Source organism: Engraulis encrasicolus, chromosome 8 (assembly GCF_034702125.1).
Source record: "Engraulis encrasicolus isolate BLACKSEA-1 chromosome 8, IST_EnEncr_1.0, whole genome shotgun sequence".
Classification (NCBI taxonomy): domain Eukaryota; kingdom Metazoa; phylum Chordata; class Actinopteri; order Clupeiformes; family Engraulidae; genus Engraulis; species Engraulis encrasicolus.
In genome coordinates, this window is record NC_085864.1 from 3,786,328 (window position 1) to 3,806,480 (window position 20,153).

The following is a 20,153-nucleotide window of genomic DNA, read 5'->3' on the forward strand; positions in this document are numbered from 1 at the left end:
TGTGTGTGTGTGTGTGTGTGTGTGTGTGAATGTGCGTGTGTGCGTCAATGTGTTTTGTCCGTGTGTGTGTGTTGAGGATGGCAGCTGCTCCTGTGTGTCTAAATGAGATGCAACAAAATGACATACAACGTGTGGATGTTTTTTTAAAGGGGCTTTTTTTGTGAGTGGGAGAGAGAGATGGGGGAGGACTGGAAAATGACCCCGGCCGGACTCGCACCGAGGTCCCCATGGGCATGTAAGCCCAAATGTGAGGGGCTTAGCGCGTTGCACCACAGCACCCCCCTAGCTGACACTTTTATCCAAAGCGTCGTACAGGGTATTGGTTACAGTCCCTGGAGCGGTATGCGATTAGGTGCCTAGCTCAAGGGCACCTCAGGTAGTGGAGGGGTCGGGGATATGAACCTCCAACCCTCTGATATTAAGTCCATCTGCTCCTAATCAAGTTCTGTGATTACGAACTTGGCTGGTGCGAGAATGGGCACCATGAAGCACCATTCTCGACGAGCTGAAAACAGCATCTGAGTCCTCTCCATGCCAACTGGGAAGGCAAGGCTTTAGAAACATGGCATCCCATCCCCCGGGTTACTTGACAATGACCTCACATCACATCACTGTGACGAGGGACAAGGCTCAGAGAAACCAGATAATGACCCGCCGTGAATTGTGCTTTTGCAAGATGTTGAATAAAACTTTGATCATCGATGACGTCAAGCCTTGCATCAGAAGATGCCTGGCAACAGGAAAGGAGGGGAGGAACAAGTTTGACTTCCACCTCAAGGCTTCAGGAACATGCCGTACCCATCTCCCCTTATATGACAATGACCTCACACACACACACACACACACACACACACACACACACACACACACACACACACACACACACACACACACACACACACACACACACACACACACACACACACACACACACACACACACACACACACACACACACACACACACACACACACACAACGAGGCTCAGCGAGACATAGCCGTAGCTTCCTGGATGCGTGAGACTAATCAACCTTCATTATTGGAGCTCACTTCTATCCCGGCGACGACGACGTCGCCCCGGAGACAGTGCGGTGTAGCTTTTTTGTCACCGCTGGTGACGCTTCTCAAGTGAAACCGGAGGCAGAACAAAATGGCATGGCAGCCAAGCGAGGCAAATGGCAAACTTTAATTTCCTATTCAGTGGTAAATGAAAGTCAGCTGTGCTGTTGAGAAGAGCCCTTCAATGCCGTTTTTAAATGTCTAGAGAGGGTGGCCTTTTTTATTTTTTTTGCTGAACAATGTGTTTAAATAAAACAGAAGGAGGGGGAATTGGGTAAACACAGATGATTCATGGCTGTGTTTATTCTGTCATTAAACGCTAATTAGTGCTTGGTGTTGCAGGTGTTCATGATGTGAAAAATAGATCTGGAATGATCTGTGTCTGCTTGCTTGAACGCTCAGAATTGTAACTCTCACTGCGGGGGCCTACCAGGCCCAGGCTCAGGGGCCCGAAAGCCCGGGGGGCCCTGAGGCCAAAGCCTCTGCGCAACACAAATACTTAATTATTCATCTATAGTTGTGTTCTCATATTTGCTTAAATTGTACTTTAAGCTACTGTATCCTCACATTTTCTCTGAGGACAAAACCCTGAATCTCCAACAACACAGGCTCTCTAACATCATTGTTAAAGCTCCAAATCTTTTGGAACCTTGTGATGCCATGAAAGGGGGGGTTAGATATTCTTGTTGACTAGCCCAGGGGCCCATGGAGTCATAATCCATCCATGATCACGGTCATTTGAATATGGCCATCCACTCTGTTAGTTGGTTGGCTGTCTGCTATCTTCATAATGCACAGCATACTCCAGTGGAACTCGTTGAAAAGACTTTAATACCATAGTATTATACTACTATGACATTAGGCAGTGCCTTTTAGCAATACATTATGACTTGGTCATTGCCATTTTGGTCACAGCTCATTTATAACAGGAGGCATGTCTCAACAGCTTAACTGGTCAGGCAGAGTTATCCATGTCCCGATTCCTAATTACATACAATCCAATAAAAAATGTTCTACGATTCACATTGAAGATTGCTTCCATTTATGGGGTGTTCCACTTTTGTGTGGCTATTCCAAAAGTGGCACAAATTCTCAATAGCTTCTATTAATTCCCATGTGGACCATATAACATGACTATAGTGATCAGTAGCAGTTTTTTGATCAAATCAGATGAAGCACTATGAAGGCTTCAATGCATGGTGTGCATGATACGCCCATGCTACTGCCCCTTGTGCTATAGTGTTGTTATTTTGAAATGCAAATGTGCTGGCAGCTAATACCTGGGATTTCCATGAAATGAGTCACGGCTACATGAAATGGAATTGAGTAGTACTCCCTCCACTCGAGGTAAAAACAGTAAATATTTTTGTGAGATGGCTGACTATTGTTGTGGTGCATGATGTGACCAGATCAGTCAAACATGAATATAATATAATATAATATAATATAATATAATATAATATAATATAATATAATATAATATAATATAATATAATATAATATAATATAATATAATATAATATAATCAAGTTCAATTCATTGATCCTTTCATGATTCTGGTTCTCTGTCTCATTTACACGAAGCACGCAAACCCAACAGGGTGGGGGCTGCACTATAGTGTCCAGGGAACACTATGGTGTTAGATTACCGCACACCACACAGCAGCACCTGATGCTCCTGAGAAGGCAGCCCTTCACTTTCAAGTCTGAATCTCCCACCAGGAGACAGTGGCTGCATTGCCCTTTGCCTAGACACAGTATGTATTCACATGTTAATCAACACCAAGCCATGATACAAAGGACCTTTCGCCATGTTCCGTACATGGGCTGAACCCTGAATCCTCAAAAAGTAGACACCACACCGACAGATATACACATGTTGTATAATGAGCATCAAGTCAAAAAAGTCATGATAGAATGGCACTTCATCAAGCCTGAATCCCAGAGCAGTAGACAATGTCTCCCCTGCCCTATATGTACATTTGTATGTGGTGTAATAAGCAACAAGTCATGACACCTCAAATGTCACAATACCTATCTGTCTTTACGTGACAGGATCCAGCAGCCATAATCCCTCAGATCTGTCCGCAGTGGAATTCATCGAGATGGACTGTCTGACAAATCCAATGAACTACTGGATTAATGTCGAAGCCACGCACACACACACACACACACACACACACACACACACACACACACACACACACACACACACACACACACACACACACACACACACACACACACACACACACACACACAGAGGCATGCGCACACATACACCCACACAAGCACGCACCCACACAAGCACGCACCCACACAAGCACGCACCCACACACGCACGCACCCACACGTACACACACACACGTACACCCCAATAGCAGGTGGGTATAGCAGCACAGCAGAGGAAGCTCTGACAGCAGCTCATAATTAGTCTGAGGCTGGCGATCCCTCATGGTGCTAAATGGGCAGCACTCTAATGAGTGGGACGGCACATAAATCACCAGCACTAAGCACAATTAAACCGCACATCCGCACTCCGGCATGCTCTGAATGGCTGACGGAGGGTGGATGGATGGATGGAGGCTGTGTGGCTGAGTTGGTTGGCCGGGTGGGTGGGTGGTTGAGAATGGTGGAGGGGTCGGGGGTGAATGGTTGGCTGGGGTGTGGGTTTGTGGCTAGCTGGGTGACTGGTTGAATGTGTGGCTGGGTACAGGATTGCCAGATGTGACTGATTATTTCCAGCCCAAAAGAATGCTCAAAACCCGCCTGGAGGCACTAAATGCTGCATAATTTGAACCTGATTCTATTTATTTCTATGGCCATAAATCTACAGAAAGACCTGCCTCCAATACCATTTTTTTACCCACAGAAAGTGATCCTAAAGCTCAACTGGGTGGGAAGCTGCCCAATCTGGCAACACTGGCTGGATGTGTGGCAAGTAGGTGGTTAGGTGCTTGCATGGGTGGTTGGTTGGCTGGGTGGATGAGTGCTTGGGTGTGTGGGTGGATGGGGGGAGGGGGTGTGGGTGTGTGGTTGGTTAGCTGAAAGGGTGGTTGGATGTCTGGGTGTGTGGTTGGGGTGTGGATGGAGAGTGGCTGATTGGGTGGGCGGTTGGGAGAATGTCGATGTGGTGGGCACTGGGCATGGTGGTGGTGGCTGTGGTCATTCTTGAGAAGGAAGCACGCTGCTTAATGGAAGACAGTTCTTATCTCACTCTTTTCCTCCTGTCCTCTCTCTCTCTCACACTCTCTCTCTCTCTCTCTCTCTCTCTCTCTCTCTCTCTCTCTCTCTCTCTCTCTCTCTCTTCTCTCTCTCTCTCTCTCTCTCTCTCTCTCTCTCTCTCTCTCTCTCTCTCTCTCTCTCTCTCTCCCTCTCTCTCTCTCTCTCGGGTTTGACTAATTACTCCATTATCTCCCTAAATGAGAGAGCCAATTAAGGAGGTGCAGATGCATATTCCCATCCCAGGACTCAGGGCTTTTGTCTAATCCTCCTGAAATATTCAAAAGGCAGCCCACTACAAATCTACTTCCCTTGCGCGCACTCTCACTATTGTATTGTATGCCCCTCTCTCTGCACTCTTCTCTCTCCCACACCGCAGAATTTCATTTGCTCATTTCTGTCTTTTCTTGTCTTTCTCTTTCTGCCCCCCACTCTTTCTGTCTCTCCATCTCTTTTTCTTTCTGCACCCCCCCCCTCTCTCTCTCCTTGTTTTACTTGTGCGCTCCAACCCTCGCTTTGCTATGCAGAGCAGAGCAGTGAAAGCGCTTAATGTTTTCGTGAGGAAGCAATTTTCTCATCGATCCAACAACGTGGGCAAGAGAAACCCAAGAGCTGGCTGGCAGGGCCGACCCCTCCGCTAAAAGCCCCCGCAATACAAGCTTGTTAGGGCTTTGGTGGCGGAGGATGGACTGCCAGAGTGTGGAGGATTATCTTAACAAGAAACTTTTTTTGGTCTCTTTTCCTCCAATAACAATGTGAAAAGTTCACACAAAGATACAAAGTTTTCTTTCCTCGTTTTCTTTTCTCTTTTTTTTCTTGAGAAGTAATGTGAGCGCAGGCAGGCAGGGGGCACCGCATTTTGAGTTAATTCTGAGTCTTCTATTTCTTTTTTCTTCTTTTGCTTCTTCGCTGTATGAGCTATATTTTGACACCGAGCAAGCGAGCAAGCAAGGGATGACAGCTGTTTCCACAAAAGCACAACAACACTCGTTTCTCCCGCTCAGCTCAGTTCAGTCGCTCCCCCCCCTCCCCCCCAACCTCTCTCTCTCTCCAATATCACTCTCTTCTGCTCACTCACTCACTCTTTCTGTGCTGCCTCGCCTCTTTTCATAATCGGAAGAGAGAAGAGATGTGCTAGGAGTTCACGCTGTTTCCACAGTGGTATAATCCAATCACCAATCCTAAATCTCTCTATCTCTCTCTTTCTCTCTCTCGCTCTCTCTAACAACGCCCCCACCCCCCACACATAAACAAACACACAGAAAATGAGTGCACAAGTGCACAAATACAGCATGCAACAAGTGCACACACACGCACACACACACCCACGCTCTCTCTCTCTCTCTCTCTCTCTCTCTCTCTCTCACACACACACACACACACACACACACACCAGGTGTGCACATAACCCTCCTAAAGGAAGAGTTTTCAATCTGGGCAGCGGCATGGCGGCATGGCGGCAGCTATTAGCCGCTCTGTCCAGACTAATGAGCCCTCATCACACACAGAACAGACCACAGAACAGTGTGTACTCTCTCTGTCTCTGTCTCTGTCTCTCTCTCTCTCTCTCTCTGTCTCTCTCTCTCTCTCTCTCTCTCTCTCTCTCTCTCTCTCTCTCTCTCTCTCTCTCTCTCTCTCTCTCTCTCTCTCTCTCTCTCTCTCTCTCTCTCTCTCTCTCTCTCTCTCTCTCTCTCTCTCTCTCTCTCTCTCTGTCTGTGTATCTCTGTCTGTGTATCTCTGTCTCTGTCTCTCTCTCTCTCCATAGTGGTCACGAGTGGAGGGGCTGTTGGGGTAAAGAAGGCAGGGCACAAGACATGACACATGATCTCTCAGCCTGCCATGAACACGCACACGCACAAACACACACGCACACACACGGTCGATGATGGGTCCTCTGAGAGCTGTAAGGGTTTCTCAGCCTGTGCCAGTGATGGCTGGGGAGGTGGCCCAAGCATATTAAAGGTGGGCAGGGCAGGGCAGGGCAGTGGGGAGGGTCAGGCAGGACAGGCACTTAAGATGGCGGTACCATGGACAGCTCCCCGGGGTCGTGGTGATGGTGCAGTTGGTTAAAGCAGTGGTTTTCAACCTTTTTTTGAGCCAAGATACACCTTTTTCAAGGACCACTGCCTTTAAAAAGCCAACGAAGTCATAACATGGCAAATCATTGTGCATACTACCAATTCCAACCATAACTGATTTCGAGCCCATGACTGTGTCCCAGATTTCGACACCCCTGCCCTATGCACTGCACTCATAGCAGTGAGAAATTGAACGCTGCAGACAAAACCTTGCAGGGAAACAAACCAACAAACCAACAGGGAAAGCATAGGAAGAAGAAAATAGTCAAAGTACTTGTATTTGATAAGACTGCTGAAGGAGGTGTGTAACAAAGTGCCTGTGTTCAGTCTACAGTACCTCCTGCTCAGTCCATAATCAATCTTCTCACTGCATTCTTTCAGAACAAAAAATATCTTTAGGGGTTTAATACACAAGCGATGACATCTATAAACACAAATACGTGTTTGTATGTCTCTGGGTGCCTGTCTAAGTTAAAAAAAAAAACACAAAATATTCACCATCTGCCCCATCTCTGCAGAGATCTCCCTTGAGTGAGTGGAATGGCAAGAGAGGATATGAATGATGGGCATAGAGGAATTGGATGCAGGCGGTAATTTTTGATAGTGAGTGTGTCAGATTTTGAAGTTTTGGAGTTGTCTTTGAAGTGGACACATGAGGAGGAAAGGGACCTGGGGTGAGATAAAAGGAAAAGTGTGTGTGTATGTGCGTGTGTGCCTACGTGAATAGAATAGAAAGAATATTATAGGACTGAATAGGAAATTATGTGATAGGAAAGGTTGGGGTGGCATACAGAATCCACAGGGAACTAAGAATTCACATGTGATTCACATGAACTCACAATTTCTACACACACATTAACACACTCACACAATGTTCATTTACAGTACATGTACATTAGGCTAAATGTACACCCTTACATGTACACAACTTGCTCACACATACTGTAAACACACCCACACGCACGCACGCGCACACGCACATGCGCACAGTGTGTGGCCAGCTCTGCTCTGCTCTTCTCTGTTGTGCTCTGTGCCCTTATCTCCCCTGAAACCACTGTCATCACCCCGGGACTACATAGCAGAGGCAGAGGCAACCTCTTCCTTTGTGTGTGTGTGTGTGTGCGTGTGTGTGCGTGTGTGTGTGTGTGTGTAGTCCTGGGGTGATAGCAGGGAAGAGCATGGCACATAGAGCCTCATCAGAGTCCCTTCACAGGGTGTGAATGAGACGGGAGGCTTTTTTGAAGATTTTGTTGCTTTGAGGGGTTTTTTTGGCCTATGTGAGTCGTGACAGCTGCCATGATACCCCATCGTGAGCGAGTGCGTATGCAGGCTCACTGCACTCCCTCTTCCTCTTCCTCATGCTGATTCCTGGTCACACCCATCCTCCTCCTCATTCTCTCTCTCTCTCTCCCTCCCTCTCTCTCTCTCTCGCTATGCATTCAGGGTAAGATTTATCTGAATTTATCTCCATGCATCTACTTGTTGTTATCCAAGTTGCCACTCTATGAAAGGCATTAAAGGCATTATATACTGTAGCCTACCTGTCTTGTCTTGTCATTCAGCATATCTCTCAGTGTTTCTAGCTATCAATTTCTCTCTCTGTCTCTGTCTCTCTCTATCTACATCTCATTTATCATTCGATCTGTTTCTGTGTCTCAGTCTGTTCTGCACTCCATCACTCCCTGTACCAAGTGAGACAGGCATGTGCTGCTGCTTTGAACTATCAGTGTTCACCTCCTGCATTCGTGACTAGAGCCAAAAGACACGTGGACTGGAGCTGCTGCAGACACATCAACTGTTGCTTTCCCCCCTCACACAAGGACGTGCACACGTGTGAACGCACAAACTCATACACACACACACACACACACACACACACACACACACACACACACACACACACACACACACACACACACACACACACACACACACACACACACACACACACACACACACACACACACACACACACACACACACACACACACACACACACACACACACACACACACACACACCTCCAATGCTGCTTTCTCCCCTCACACACATACCGGAAGAAGTGCACACACACAGACACAAACATGAACATGAACATGAACATGAACACACGCACACACACACGCACACGCGCACACGCACACGCACACGCACACGCACACGCACACACACACACACACACACACACACACACACACACACACACACAGAACTAATGAGCTCTAGTCATGAATGTGAAAGTGAAAATTACTGTGTCCCAAAACTCGGGTCCAAAATAGAATATGGCGTGGTGGCGCACCGCAATTTAACAAAACGCTTAATGCCAAAACATTAGCAAACGCTGCTGCTTTGCTTTAGAGCAGTGGTTCCCAAACTGGGGGTTTGGGACCCCTAACGAGGTCACGAAGGTACTGCAGGGGGGTTGCGGACAGAAGGGACTGTTTGTGCAAAACCTTGAATACTGTATGCTCAACCTATGCAGACATTGTTAGTAACAATAGTCACTTCAATGGGCAATACATGTATCTACCTTTCCTTTGATTTACACTTTTGCATTTTGAAAGTGGGAGGTGCGGGGGTAGTGAATATACTCTTAGGTCCAAAAGGGGGTTGTAGCAGAAGAGGTTTGGAAATCATTGGTTTAGAGGACCATGACCAGGGCCATGAGCCCACCTAAGCTTCATGCTATAGCCTATTACATAATTATTACAATACAGTTTTATTTTGTTCATCCTTTATACAGTATAATACATTCTTGGATCATTTTGTGATTTTAAATAACATTCTTCACAAAATTCAGTTGTTTAATAACTGTGATTACAATAATTGTGATTTCAATTTTGACTGAAATACTAGGGGTGGGTATTGGCAAAGGGTTCACGATTCGATGCGCATCACGATACACATGCCACGATGCGATTCTATCACGATGCATTGCGATTCATGTACTACTGTGATGCATTGCGATATTTACTTCAGTATATGTGTAAAATACAGCTTATTTGTCAGTTGCTGTGTAGCTTTCATAAGTCAGTTCATTCTATTTAAGCATTTTATCATCTGGGAGAGAGCTTACATCACAACAGAAATATTACCTACTCTCTACTGAACAAAATCAACCCGTGGCAAATAGAATTTTATTGTTATCAAATAATCAATTGTCATGATTCCATGCAGTATATTGAGAAAATAAGTATCACGATACCTTGTCATGAATCGATGCATTGTATCGTGAAAGTAAGTATTGCGATGCATCGATATGACGATTATTTTGCACACCCCTACGAAATACTAAAGATTACCATCTTTTTTCCATAATCGTGCAGTCCTAGTGGGCGGCCATGGGAAGTGAGGGCTATGAAGACCTGAGCCAGAGGCAGTACGCCCCTTCCTTTCCCTTCCCTCTCCTGCCCTCCGTTAAAGGATGACCAGAAATAGACAAGAAGGAGGAGAGGGAGGAGGGCCGAAGAAGGGCTGGAGGAGTGCAGAGGACTGGAAGAGGGCGGGGTGTGGGATGAGAGGGCTATGAGGACCAGAGAACAGAACACCCCTCCTGTCCACTAAAGGATGAGCAGAAATGGGCAGGAGGAGGGGTCATGGAGGGATGCGGGGGGAGCAAGGGCTGCTGACAGGTTTGGTGGACCTGGGACAAAGTCATCTGAAAAGCCCCCCCACTGTAGGTCATGAGAACCTAGTTCTGGGGCCCCTCTCTCCCTGGGCCTAGGACAACTGACCCATTTATCCCCACTGTTAGCGTCCCTGGGGGAAGCTATGACTCAGCTGCCAGGGGTCTGACATCACTGCCGCTCATTAGCTCGTGACCTTTAACCCACCGTGCCACAGGCGGTGGCCATGGCGATGGATGATATGGGATGGCAGGCAGCTAGGCGGTCGCTTGGCTGGCATCAGCCTGACCGTCCTGCAGCTGGGCCCACGGGCATATGACGAGAGAGAGAGAGAGAGAGAGAGAGAGAGAGAGAGAGAGAGAGAGAGAGAGAGAGAGAGAGAGAGAGAGAGAGAGAGAGAGAGAGAGAGAGAGGTTCCGCTCCATGGATATATCTGTTTGTCTATATTTATACTCAGTATATCGGACCAATCGCATTGTGTGCCTGTGTTGTTGTGTTCTTGATGGGTGATGCAGAATTCAAAGCCGAAGTGCTGTGGGACAATGCTGATGTTTATATTTACTGTATTCCCAGCAGATCGGACCAATTGAATTGCATTGTGTGTGGGGGTTGTTGTTGTGTAATACCTATACGTGATGGGTGACACTGAAAAAGTTCAAGTGCAGTAGGACAATGCTGATGTTTACCGTATCTATGCCCAGCAGATTGGACCAATTGAACTGCATGGACTATGTAGTCATTTTCAACGCCCTCCTCTACGTCTCCCTTTGCTGAATGGACAATTGAACGTTGAATGGGACGAAGTTAAGTCAGACACATCCATGATAATAAGATGCAGGGACAAACACTACTTTATGGACCACAGTAGTTTTGCATGCATGTGTGTACATGGGTCATTGGGAAATAATTGTGTTTGATTGGTAATGCTGAACAAACCAGTCCACTGCTGAAGGCACAATGCTGAAAAAAATTGAGTTTTAAGTCACGCACATCCATGTTGATAAGAAGCAGGGCACTACAAGGAATCCTTGCCCTGTAAATTAAAATGCAAATCCTTAGAGGGGGGATCTGATGAAAGGCTGCTTAGCTTGGCATAGTCCTTGAGTGTTTTGAAAGGTTCTAAATTATTAAATGCATCTAGTTAATCTGCCTGTAATTAAAATAAATTATTTGTATTATTTATTACAACATATATGTATGGAGATCTTTTTATGCACATTATGTCTATGAAGGTTCTTGATTAATCCAGGTCCTACAAGTGTCAAGTTGTAGTATGTGGGCTTCTGTTTAGGAGCTTGAAGATCTTTCACCTTTTGTCCAAAAGGCTTCTTCAAAATGAGAGGTATTCCGTTCTGAGGAGGCTTGTTGGATGAAAGGTGTAACATCCAGTCCAGAAGAAAAACATTCAGATGAAATGTGAAATGCCTTCAGATCTGAGAAAGCCCTTTGGATGAAAGGAGGAACGTCTTCAATTCTGAAGGAGCCTTTTGAGGAAAGGTCAAATGTCCTCAGACTCCAAACACAAGCCCTGTTGCCTGCAATTTGGAGAATATCTAAGGCTACGGACAGGAATAATGAAATTCTCTGACTGTGTGCCATAGGGGGAAAACCTTGGTGTGATGTACACCAGGGCTTGACGTTAACTTTTTTGCTCACCAGCCACTGTGGCTAGTGGTTTTACTGAGTCACTAGCTGCTAAAGTCTTTCTGCCAGCTAGCCAGAGTTTTGTTGTGAGTAGTTTTTCTTTAGAAATGGTTGCATTTAAAAACAAACAATATTGATGCAACTACTGTGATTTGTCACATCAAAGAACAAGATGACTCGTGAGACTGAAATGGTTACTAGCCACAGTCAAGTTTTACCAGCTGGTTGGCAGGTGCTAATGTCAACCCCTGATGTACTATATTGTTTTGCTTTCAAGGCTGTTTACTATTGAGAGGGCAGCAGTGTTGGTTGCATGGATAATCTGTAAAAAAAATATTAGCATGGTTTAACTTCAAAGCACAAGTTTACCAGCTGCTCCAGAAATCCAAGTTAATTTCAATCCTTATTGGCCCTGACAAGGGCACTCATCTACCATGCGGCTGACCCGGGTTCGATTCCCGGCCCGGGTCCTTTGCCAGCCCTTCCCCGTCTCTCTCTCCCCACTCGCTTCCTGTCAACATCTTCACTGACCTATCATGAATAAGTAAAAAAGACCAAAAAAATATAATTAAATAATTAAAATCCTTATTGTACAAAGTAAGATTTGTGGAGTTTTGAACACAGCACTTCAATTAAAAGCTTCATACAACTTGTAATAAGGATTTAAATTACCGTAACTTGGAATTCTGGTAAACTTGTGATTTTTTTACAGTGTACACAGCTAATATTGCGTGCAAGCACAATAAACCCAAACCGTGACTCTTGCCTGTCTGATTGTCTGTCTGAAGCTCTTACTGTATGTAACACGTGGGGGAACTGTGGGTTGTGAATCTGTCTGTCAAGGGCACAGACGGGGTTGAGTACATGAGTGTAAGAAGCGCAGCCTACATACGTACGTACACAGAAATTCATCTCAATCAAATGTTATTGTGGCTCAAAGGCCTTGAGAATACACATATGATGTGCTGATGCAGCAGTATGCTGTAAAATGACACAGTGAGCAAGTCAATATTAAACGATCCTGGACTCTTCTGTTGTTCGCCCTGTCACCAAGCTCAACAGACCATTACATTCCATTTTTGCAATAAACTTTAAAAAAAAAACCTGCTCGAGGCTCAAGCTCCGCTGCGATGATATTTCTGCATGAGCGAGCAAGGTACTGCAGGGACAAGGGATGCATTAAAATGATATTGAAACCGGAGCTTCAGAGATCACTGTGCCAAGTGCTTACAATAACTGCAGTTCAAATGTCTCATTTCCACCTTGTTAAGAGCACCACTGTGCCACTGCCACAGCCAACACTGCAGTATGGTGCAGCACTTCTGCGAGGTGGATTTCATCTGAACGCTGACAATTATGGTTTATACTTGTAACAAAACTAGTGGGAATGAAATAAAATCAACATTTTTGGAATTACTTACTCAATAAAGAGCTTGGACATTTAATTCTCTTTCTGTTCAGATATCACACACTTCAACAAAGGAGATTGTATTTTCTCATGATATTATCTGATGTCCTATTAACAACAAGAACAAAAACATATAATAGAAATGGGCCTACAGTGATTTGAAGAGCTTTGTAAACAATCAACACGTTTATGCTTGCTTGTTCTTCTAATGCACCCTATACTCATTGAACTGCAAACAGTCCCTGTGGGGAGTTAAAGCTGTGCTGAATGAAAGCTTTCTATTGAAAAACTTCAACATTAACAAAACCATGTCCAATTTCCAATAATTGCCAGCAACACTGAATAGACTACACATTTGAAAAGAAAAAAGATACTGTATTGTGGAGCCTTTTCATTGCAAGTGATAACAACTATGACCAAGCACATAATTATCATATTTGTCATTTCTGAGATGATAAAATCATGAAAACAAAACAGAGAAACCTGATGTGACCTTTCTTTCTTTCTTACTTACTTCCTTGAGTAGTTAACAAGTAAACTAGTGTTTTCACCTACTGGCCTGTACAACAAGTCAAACAGGAAGTTAATGACGAAAAACATAAGGGTGAAAAAAACTCACTCACTTCCTGCTTTAACAGGCTGAGATGTCCCTTGAGTCAAGTATTAATGTAATCTGAAGCTCCTGGTCAAGGGTGGGGCCAACTTCATTTCCTTTGAGATTAATAAAGTCTTAAGTATATTATACTCTGACTGTACGGTACTCCACGGCACGTTCATGACCATGTCTCGCACTGGGTGCTCTGCTCTGCTTTCGTCACGGACATGGGAAAGGAGAGGAGAGGAGAGAAAAGAAGAGAAGAGAAGAGAAGAGAAGAGAAGAGAAGAGAAGAGAAGAGAAGAGAAGAGAAGAGAAGAGAAGAGAAGAGAAGAGAAGAGGAGAGGAGAGAAGTTTTTGTCACACCCATGACAGAGGTCGAGAGGAGGAAAAGAGGAGAGGATAGCAGAGCAGAGGACAGGGAAGGCTGGTGTTTGGTTAATTGAATTCTCTATGGACGACCATAAGAAATCTATCTATCTGTGTATCTATCCGCCATGGGTCTCAGGATTACTTACTTTCCCCGTGTTGACGTAATGTGAAGAAATCCAGGCATATCTGACTCCTGAACCTTTGTGTGTGTGTGCACGTGTCTGGACCATTAAAACGGAAAAGGGCTGCTGCACCCAGTGTGTGTGTGTGTGTGTGTATGTATTCATGTAAGTGCATCTTTCAGTGTGTGTGTGTGCGTGTGTGTGTGTGCGTGCGTGTGCGTGTGTGTGTGTGTGTGTGTGTGTGTGTGTGTGTGTGTGTGTGTGTGTGTGTGTGTGTGTGTGTGTGTGTTGAGGAGGGGGAAGTCGAATGGGATGATGGTGGATCTGCCGTGAGTCACAGACAGTCCACATTGGACACTGGCCACATCAACCTTTCCTTTCCTTTCCTGTCCGCCGTCAGCCAGACCAACCGTCAGCCAGCCAGCCAGCCAGCCAGCCAGCCATGCGCTGGTGGCACTCACGATTTCTCTCAATGAGGTCTTTTCAAATTGGTTTACGTGTGCCAGCACATCGCTTATAAACCCCCGCGTGGGCCGGCAAACACACACAACAGTGGGGGGGAAAGAATGACGTCAAGAGGGGGGTTCGATCGTGATGCCACACCAGGGCATTTTCACAAAATGTCTGTGAGTGCTTGTATGTTTGTGCATGTGTGGGTGGGTGTATGAGAGCTTCTGTCTGTGTGTTTGTGTGTCTATGTGTCTGTGGTGCTTGGGCAAAGGTGTGCATGTGTGTGCCAGTGTGTACTTGTCTGGGGGGGGTTGTGGGGGGTATTCCTGCGTAGGCTGAATAACTGAAGGTGGGGGTGGGTCTGAATGACGAAGACAGAATGGAGAGAGAGAGACAGAAAAGGCCAATTCAATGAAAAGTGCCCACTTCAAATTGTATTCGTGTGTGCGTGTGCAGGTGATCTTGCGTAGGCTGAATAACTGAATCAGGCAGGGGGGGACGAAGGTCTGTATGAGAGAGGACAGATGGAGCGAGCGAGAAAGAGAGAGAGAGAAAGAGAGAGAGAGAGAGAGAGAGAGAGAGAGAGAGAGAGAGAGAGAGAGAGAGAGAGAGAGAGAGAGAGAGAGAGAGAAAGAGAAAGACACAGACAGACAGACAGACAGAAATAGACAGACAAACCCAATGAAAATGTAAAAGTTGTACTCACTGCAAAGTGCTATGATGTGGCTGCTGTCTTCGTGCACAAACTTCTTTGTGACCGCCTCCTCCATAATCTGCTTCACCTGTGGGGAAACAAACATTGTTTTCTTCCTCCTCATTTACATTTCATGACATTACACATAGCTGAGTCGTATTACATTACAATACCCTTAGCTGAACTTGCCCATTTACAATGACATTTTGTTTTAATCGGCGCTGATGTGCAGGGTTGTATAGAAAACCGTGGAATGGAACGTTAGCAGAGCAGTGCTCCGCACTTTGGCGGAGCCGGTGTGTGGAGGCCCTAACTCCTCATTAGGCCAGATTCACACTAGAGCGTGGCGGAACGGCAGCGAGAAGACGGCTGTCTTTCTGCTTAGTCTCGGCCGGTGTGTTCTACTTGGCCTTTCACACAGACAGCGTCGGCGTGCGTGGCCAGTCCAGTTCAAAATCCCCCCACAGCCAATGCTAGTTGCTACTTTGCCATTCATTTCAACGGGACACCGCCGGTTGTGGAGGTCCAAAATCCGCTCGAGTTCTATTTTCCAAATGCAGCGCGGAGTGGAGCCAGCTGCCGCGCTGCTACTGCCCGACTACCGCGGGTTGGTGTGGAAGGAAAGACCATTTATTCCGTGTATTTTCGCCACCGCCGGTGTGAAATAGGCCTTACAGTATCTGCAACGAGGTGAACTTTCCAGAAACATAGAGCAGCCATGATGAACTCCACTGCAGCATAATAATCAACTGAGCTGATCCTCCTGATTGAGTGAGATGCCGTTACAAAGGCCTGGTGAGCGCAGTTTGAGCCAGCTACCTTGTAAACCAAGTTCTCTGAGGGTGAACACTATCAAAGGCCTTTGTATGCCAATCGTCAAAAACCTACAAAAAATCACAACATTTTACGAAGCCTTAAACTGATCGATTTTCATAGAACACAATTCCGGGGGCAATTCATGTAATTTGGTGCAGCGTCGTATAAAATATGGGTGGTGATTGTCACAACAAGGTCGACCAGTAAGCCCTTTCAGGAGACAGAAGCAGGAATAATGAACACAACAGCAGCATAATAATTAACTGAGCTGATCACCTTGATTGAGTGAGATGTGGACTCAGGTTGACAACTGCTACAGAGTGTTTCACAGGCCAGGTCTGTGTTATATTTTGTCTCCCTGAATTCAATCATCTTTCTATTAATTAATCTCTCTCTCTCTCTCTCTCTCTCTCTCTCTCTCTCTCTCTCTCTCTCTCTCTCTCTCTCTCTCTCTCTCTCTCTCTCTCTCTCTCAGGTACAAGAGGGCCTTAATTGGTGCATTTGCTGATACGAGCCAGACTGACAGTCTATCACATGTTGTGTGTGCTGTATGATGCATTATCATTGTGACAGGCCCAGAGAGAGAGAGAGAGAGAGAGAGAGAGAGAGAGAGAGAGAGAGAGAGAGAGAGAGAGAGAGAGAGAGAGAGAGAGAGAGAGAGAGAGAGATACCATGTTAATTCAACACTTAAAGAGTATTCTGGGACCAACACCCTCAAAGATGCTCAATCGACTCTCTGAGTGCTGAATGAACACTGATTTATTTTTTACTTTCTATGGAGGCAAAATGCGCGTCAGGACATCCTCACTGTCACATCAACCCACCATAACAGAGCCTCACCTCCGGACCACCAAGGTGAGCTTGAGATGTAATGGGGGCATCCGACCCATTCTCATAGTTCAATCTCGGCAATATATACGTATATCTGTGTTGTAATTGAGAAATGCCCCCTTTGACCTGATATGACAACCTGATATGTTGTCTTGTTCTTGAGATGCAACTGTATTTTGACATCTTTGCCTCTCTCTCTCTCTCTCTCTCTCTCTCTCTCTCTCTCTCTCTCTCTCTCTCTCTCTCTCTCTCTCCCAGGCCCTTCCATCTGCTCTATTATGCAGAACAGATGCATACGCAGGAGCTGCGCAACAATACTCTAAACATCAAAAGAGCTAAATTAAAAAAGATGTGTCTGTCACCATATTCAGTCACTGGCGGGTATTGACTACAACCTATTGTATACAAACATGTCAGCAATTACTGAGGGTCCAAAGATGGAGAATAGCTGCCATAGGGCCTTGATGAATGGCCTTGGGGTGGGCAGGGCCAGGGCAAGCCCTAAGAGCTTTCTATGTATCTCAAGGACTTCGTCTGCTGTGAGAGTGGACCGCTATTGAATAGAAGCTCAAGCATATTGTTGCCATCATTACTGTTAGGTTCAGATCGCCTCAATTTTGAGCTTAATGGTTTGAGTTCTCGTCAAAAGAAGAGTATGTAGGATTGGGGTCAGAACAGGCCTTTTTTCATGAATATTTACCAGGTAATGAACAAATATTGACTGATCTGACCAAAGTATAGTACGTTTTGCAGCTGAAGATATGAAGTATATTACTGAAATTTTTAAATACGGACATGGAGGAGATCCTACGACAAGTGTCATTTTCCCAGTCACCATGACTACTTAGAAATTGATGCTGGTGGTGGAATACACTCTTGAAAAAGATAAACTATGAAAGGAGGTAAACTATGAAAAAATGACATAGTCTACCTTTAAGACATCTATGACATATACAATGATGATAATATAAATAATAACATATTAGTAACAAAAATGTTGTTAAACAATTACAAGTTGTATTAGAACATATGACTGTAAATAGTCTGTAGATGTGTTTTCAACAGAACAATGTGTGCCTTGTGCATATATACGTACTGGAAAGTATACTGTATATAAACAGCGAGGGTGCTTTGTCCCCCCACACAGTCCCTGGATAACTGTAGAAATACCCATGAAGGAGCATGTGGGATGGATTGGCATTGGTAACACGCCCAGTTAGCTTGCTTCCTGCTTGCTTGCTTGCTTACGCAACCGTTATGATCTTCGAGGCATTTGGGCCAAAAATGACCTGCCGAGTATTTACAAATCAAACGCAGCTGCTGACATTCTCGTCTGACAAATAATCGGATCAGGATGAATGCAGCGACCTTTAAGCCAATTAAAGCTACGGCTTCCGGCGGAAATGCAGAGACAAATGTAAGGTTTGAAAATGATTGCCGATAGATACATCGTCCACCGTTCCCACCCTTAACCCCCCACTGCTTTAAATCATGCCGTCATTCGTGCAGGCATGCAACATGCAAAAACACACACACACACACACACACACACACACACACACACACACACACACACACACACACACACACACACACACACACACACACACACACACACACACACACACACACACACACACACACACACACACACTTCTTCTATTCTTCTGCTATAACAAGACATGCTGGTCAACCCAACTGAGCCCCCAGATCAGGTGAGAGGAGGTGTATGGTGGACTCTGCGGTCTCTGTGTCAGTCTCGGAGCTGTCAGGGTGTAATGATGTTAAGTCCTACCATCTTCCTGCTGGGCTAAGTGAGCTAGAGTAGTGATGACATTAACAAAGCCATTACTCACAGCCTATTAGAGATGGGTGATGAGGGACTAAAAGCTACAGTATGAGGCGGGGACAGGGGACTTTCATGGAACCATGTCAGGATTCTCCTTGCCCTTCTTCTCTACCTCTACCTTTGTTAAAGGGGGGCTGTTCTGCCTTCATTTAGATAGGACAGTGTGAGAGCAGACAAGAAGGGAGTGGGAGAGAGAGAGAGAGATAGGGTAGGGTTGAGAAATAACCCTGACCGGACTCGAACCTGGGTTCACATACATGTAGACCATATGTGGTCCCCTTAAAAGAAGACTTTTGGGACATTTTGGATTTTGGGGGGCAAGAATTTCAATACATACCTAAATGCAAGTTTATGATTATATGACAGTAAGGTATTTGGATCTTGTATTTTGTTATAATTCACGAGAGGTAGTCTGGTTGAGGTGTGCTGGATGGCAGAACATATTGATGGGCACTCTCTCGCTCTCGCTCTCTCTCTCTCACATGGACTCCAACATGGCCAAACTCAAGGGAGGGAGAGCATGACAGCCAATTACCTTCTCAGACCACAGACAAACGCAAAAAAAAACACACACACACACACACAAACCTCAAACCACACACACACACACACACACACACACACACACACACACACACACACACACACACACACACACACACACACACACACACACACACACACACACACACACACACACACACACACACAATGAAGCTAATGCAAACCTGTTGCAGCCGCCAAGATCATGATGAGAATTTTGGTGAGCCGACGAATCAGAGGGCCTTAACCCTTCATCATTACGAAACACAGGACAGACACCGCTACGCTTCACCATGGACACTGTTGCCAAGGATACTTATCTCTGTACCACGCTAATAAGGCATTAGGAGAAAACCAGCGTCACATGAAATGGGAACACTGGCTCGATGGCTGCTACTACAAACTCTCTGTGCATCCACAAAAATATCTATTGCACAAACACACACACGCACGCACGCACGCACAAGCACACACACATGTACACACGTATGCATTAACAACAAATCCAAGCACACGTGCATGCACACACCCACACACACAAACAAGTACACACACAATATCCGTGCTCTGCAAAGAGTGAAATGAGAGTATTAAATCTCTGCTCAGTCCCCGTGCTCTACTCCCGGGGGAGAGCTAACTGGTAGACATGGAGCCGTGCTGTGATGTGGTATCACGGTATCATGGTAACACATCAAGCGGACTTCATCACGACCGCGATAGATGCTTACTGTATACGTACTAAATGCAGGGGGTTTCTTCTTCTTCTTCTCTCCTTCCCAATGCAAATATGGGGCCAGCACAAATCACAGGACTGGACTGAATCAGTTTGAGAGTGAGAGCACACA

General features: G+C 45.6%; 1 protein-coding gene across 4 annotated transcripts in view; it reads right to left on the bottom strand.

Moving 5' to 3' along the window:
• The window catches only part of sgsm2 (small G protein signaling modulator 2), an 87,674-nt gene that overhangs the window by 63,981 nt on the left and 3,540 nt on the right, over window positions 1-20,153 (bottom strand). For all 4 annotated transcript variants that reach the window (XM_063204834.1, XM_063204832.1, XM_063204833.1 and 1 more), the window contains exon 2: window positions 15,282-15,357. In XM_063204834.1, the coding sequence (XP_063060904.1) occupies window positions 15,282-15,357 (76 nt within the window). The remainder of the gene's footprint in view (window positions 1-15,281; window positions 15,358-20,153) is intronic.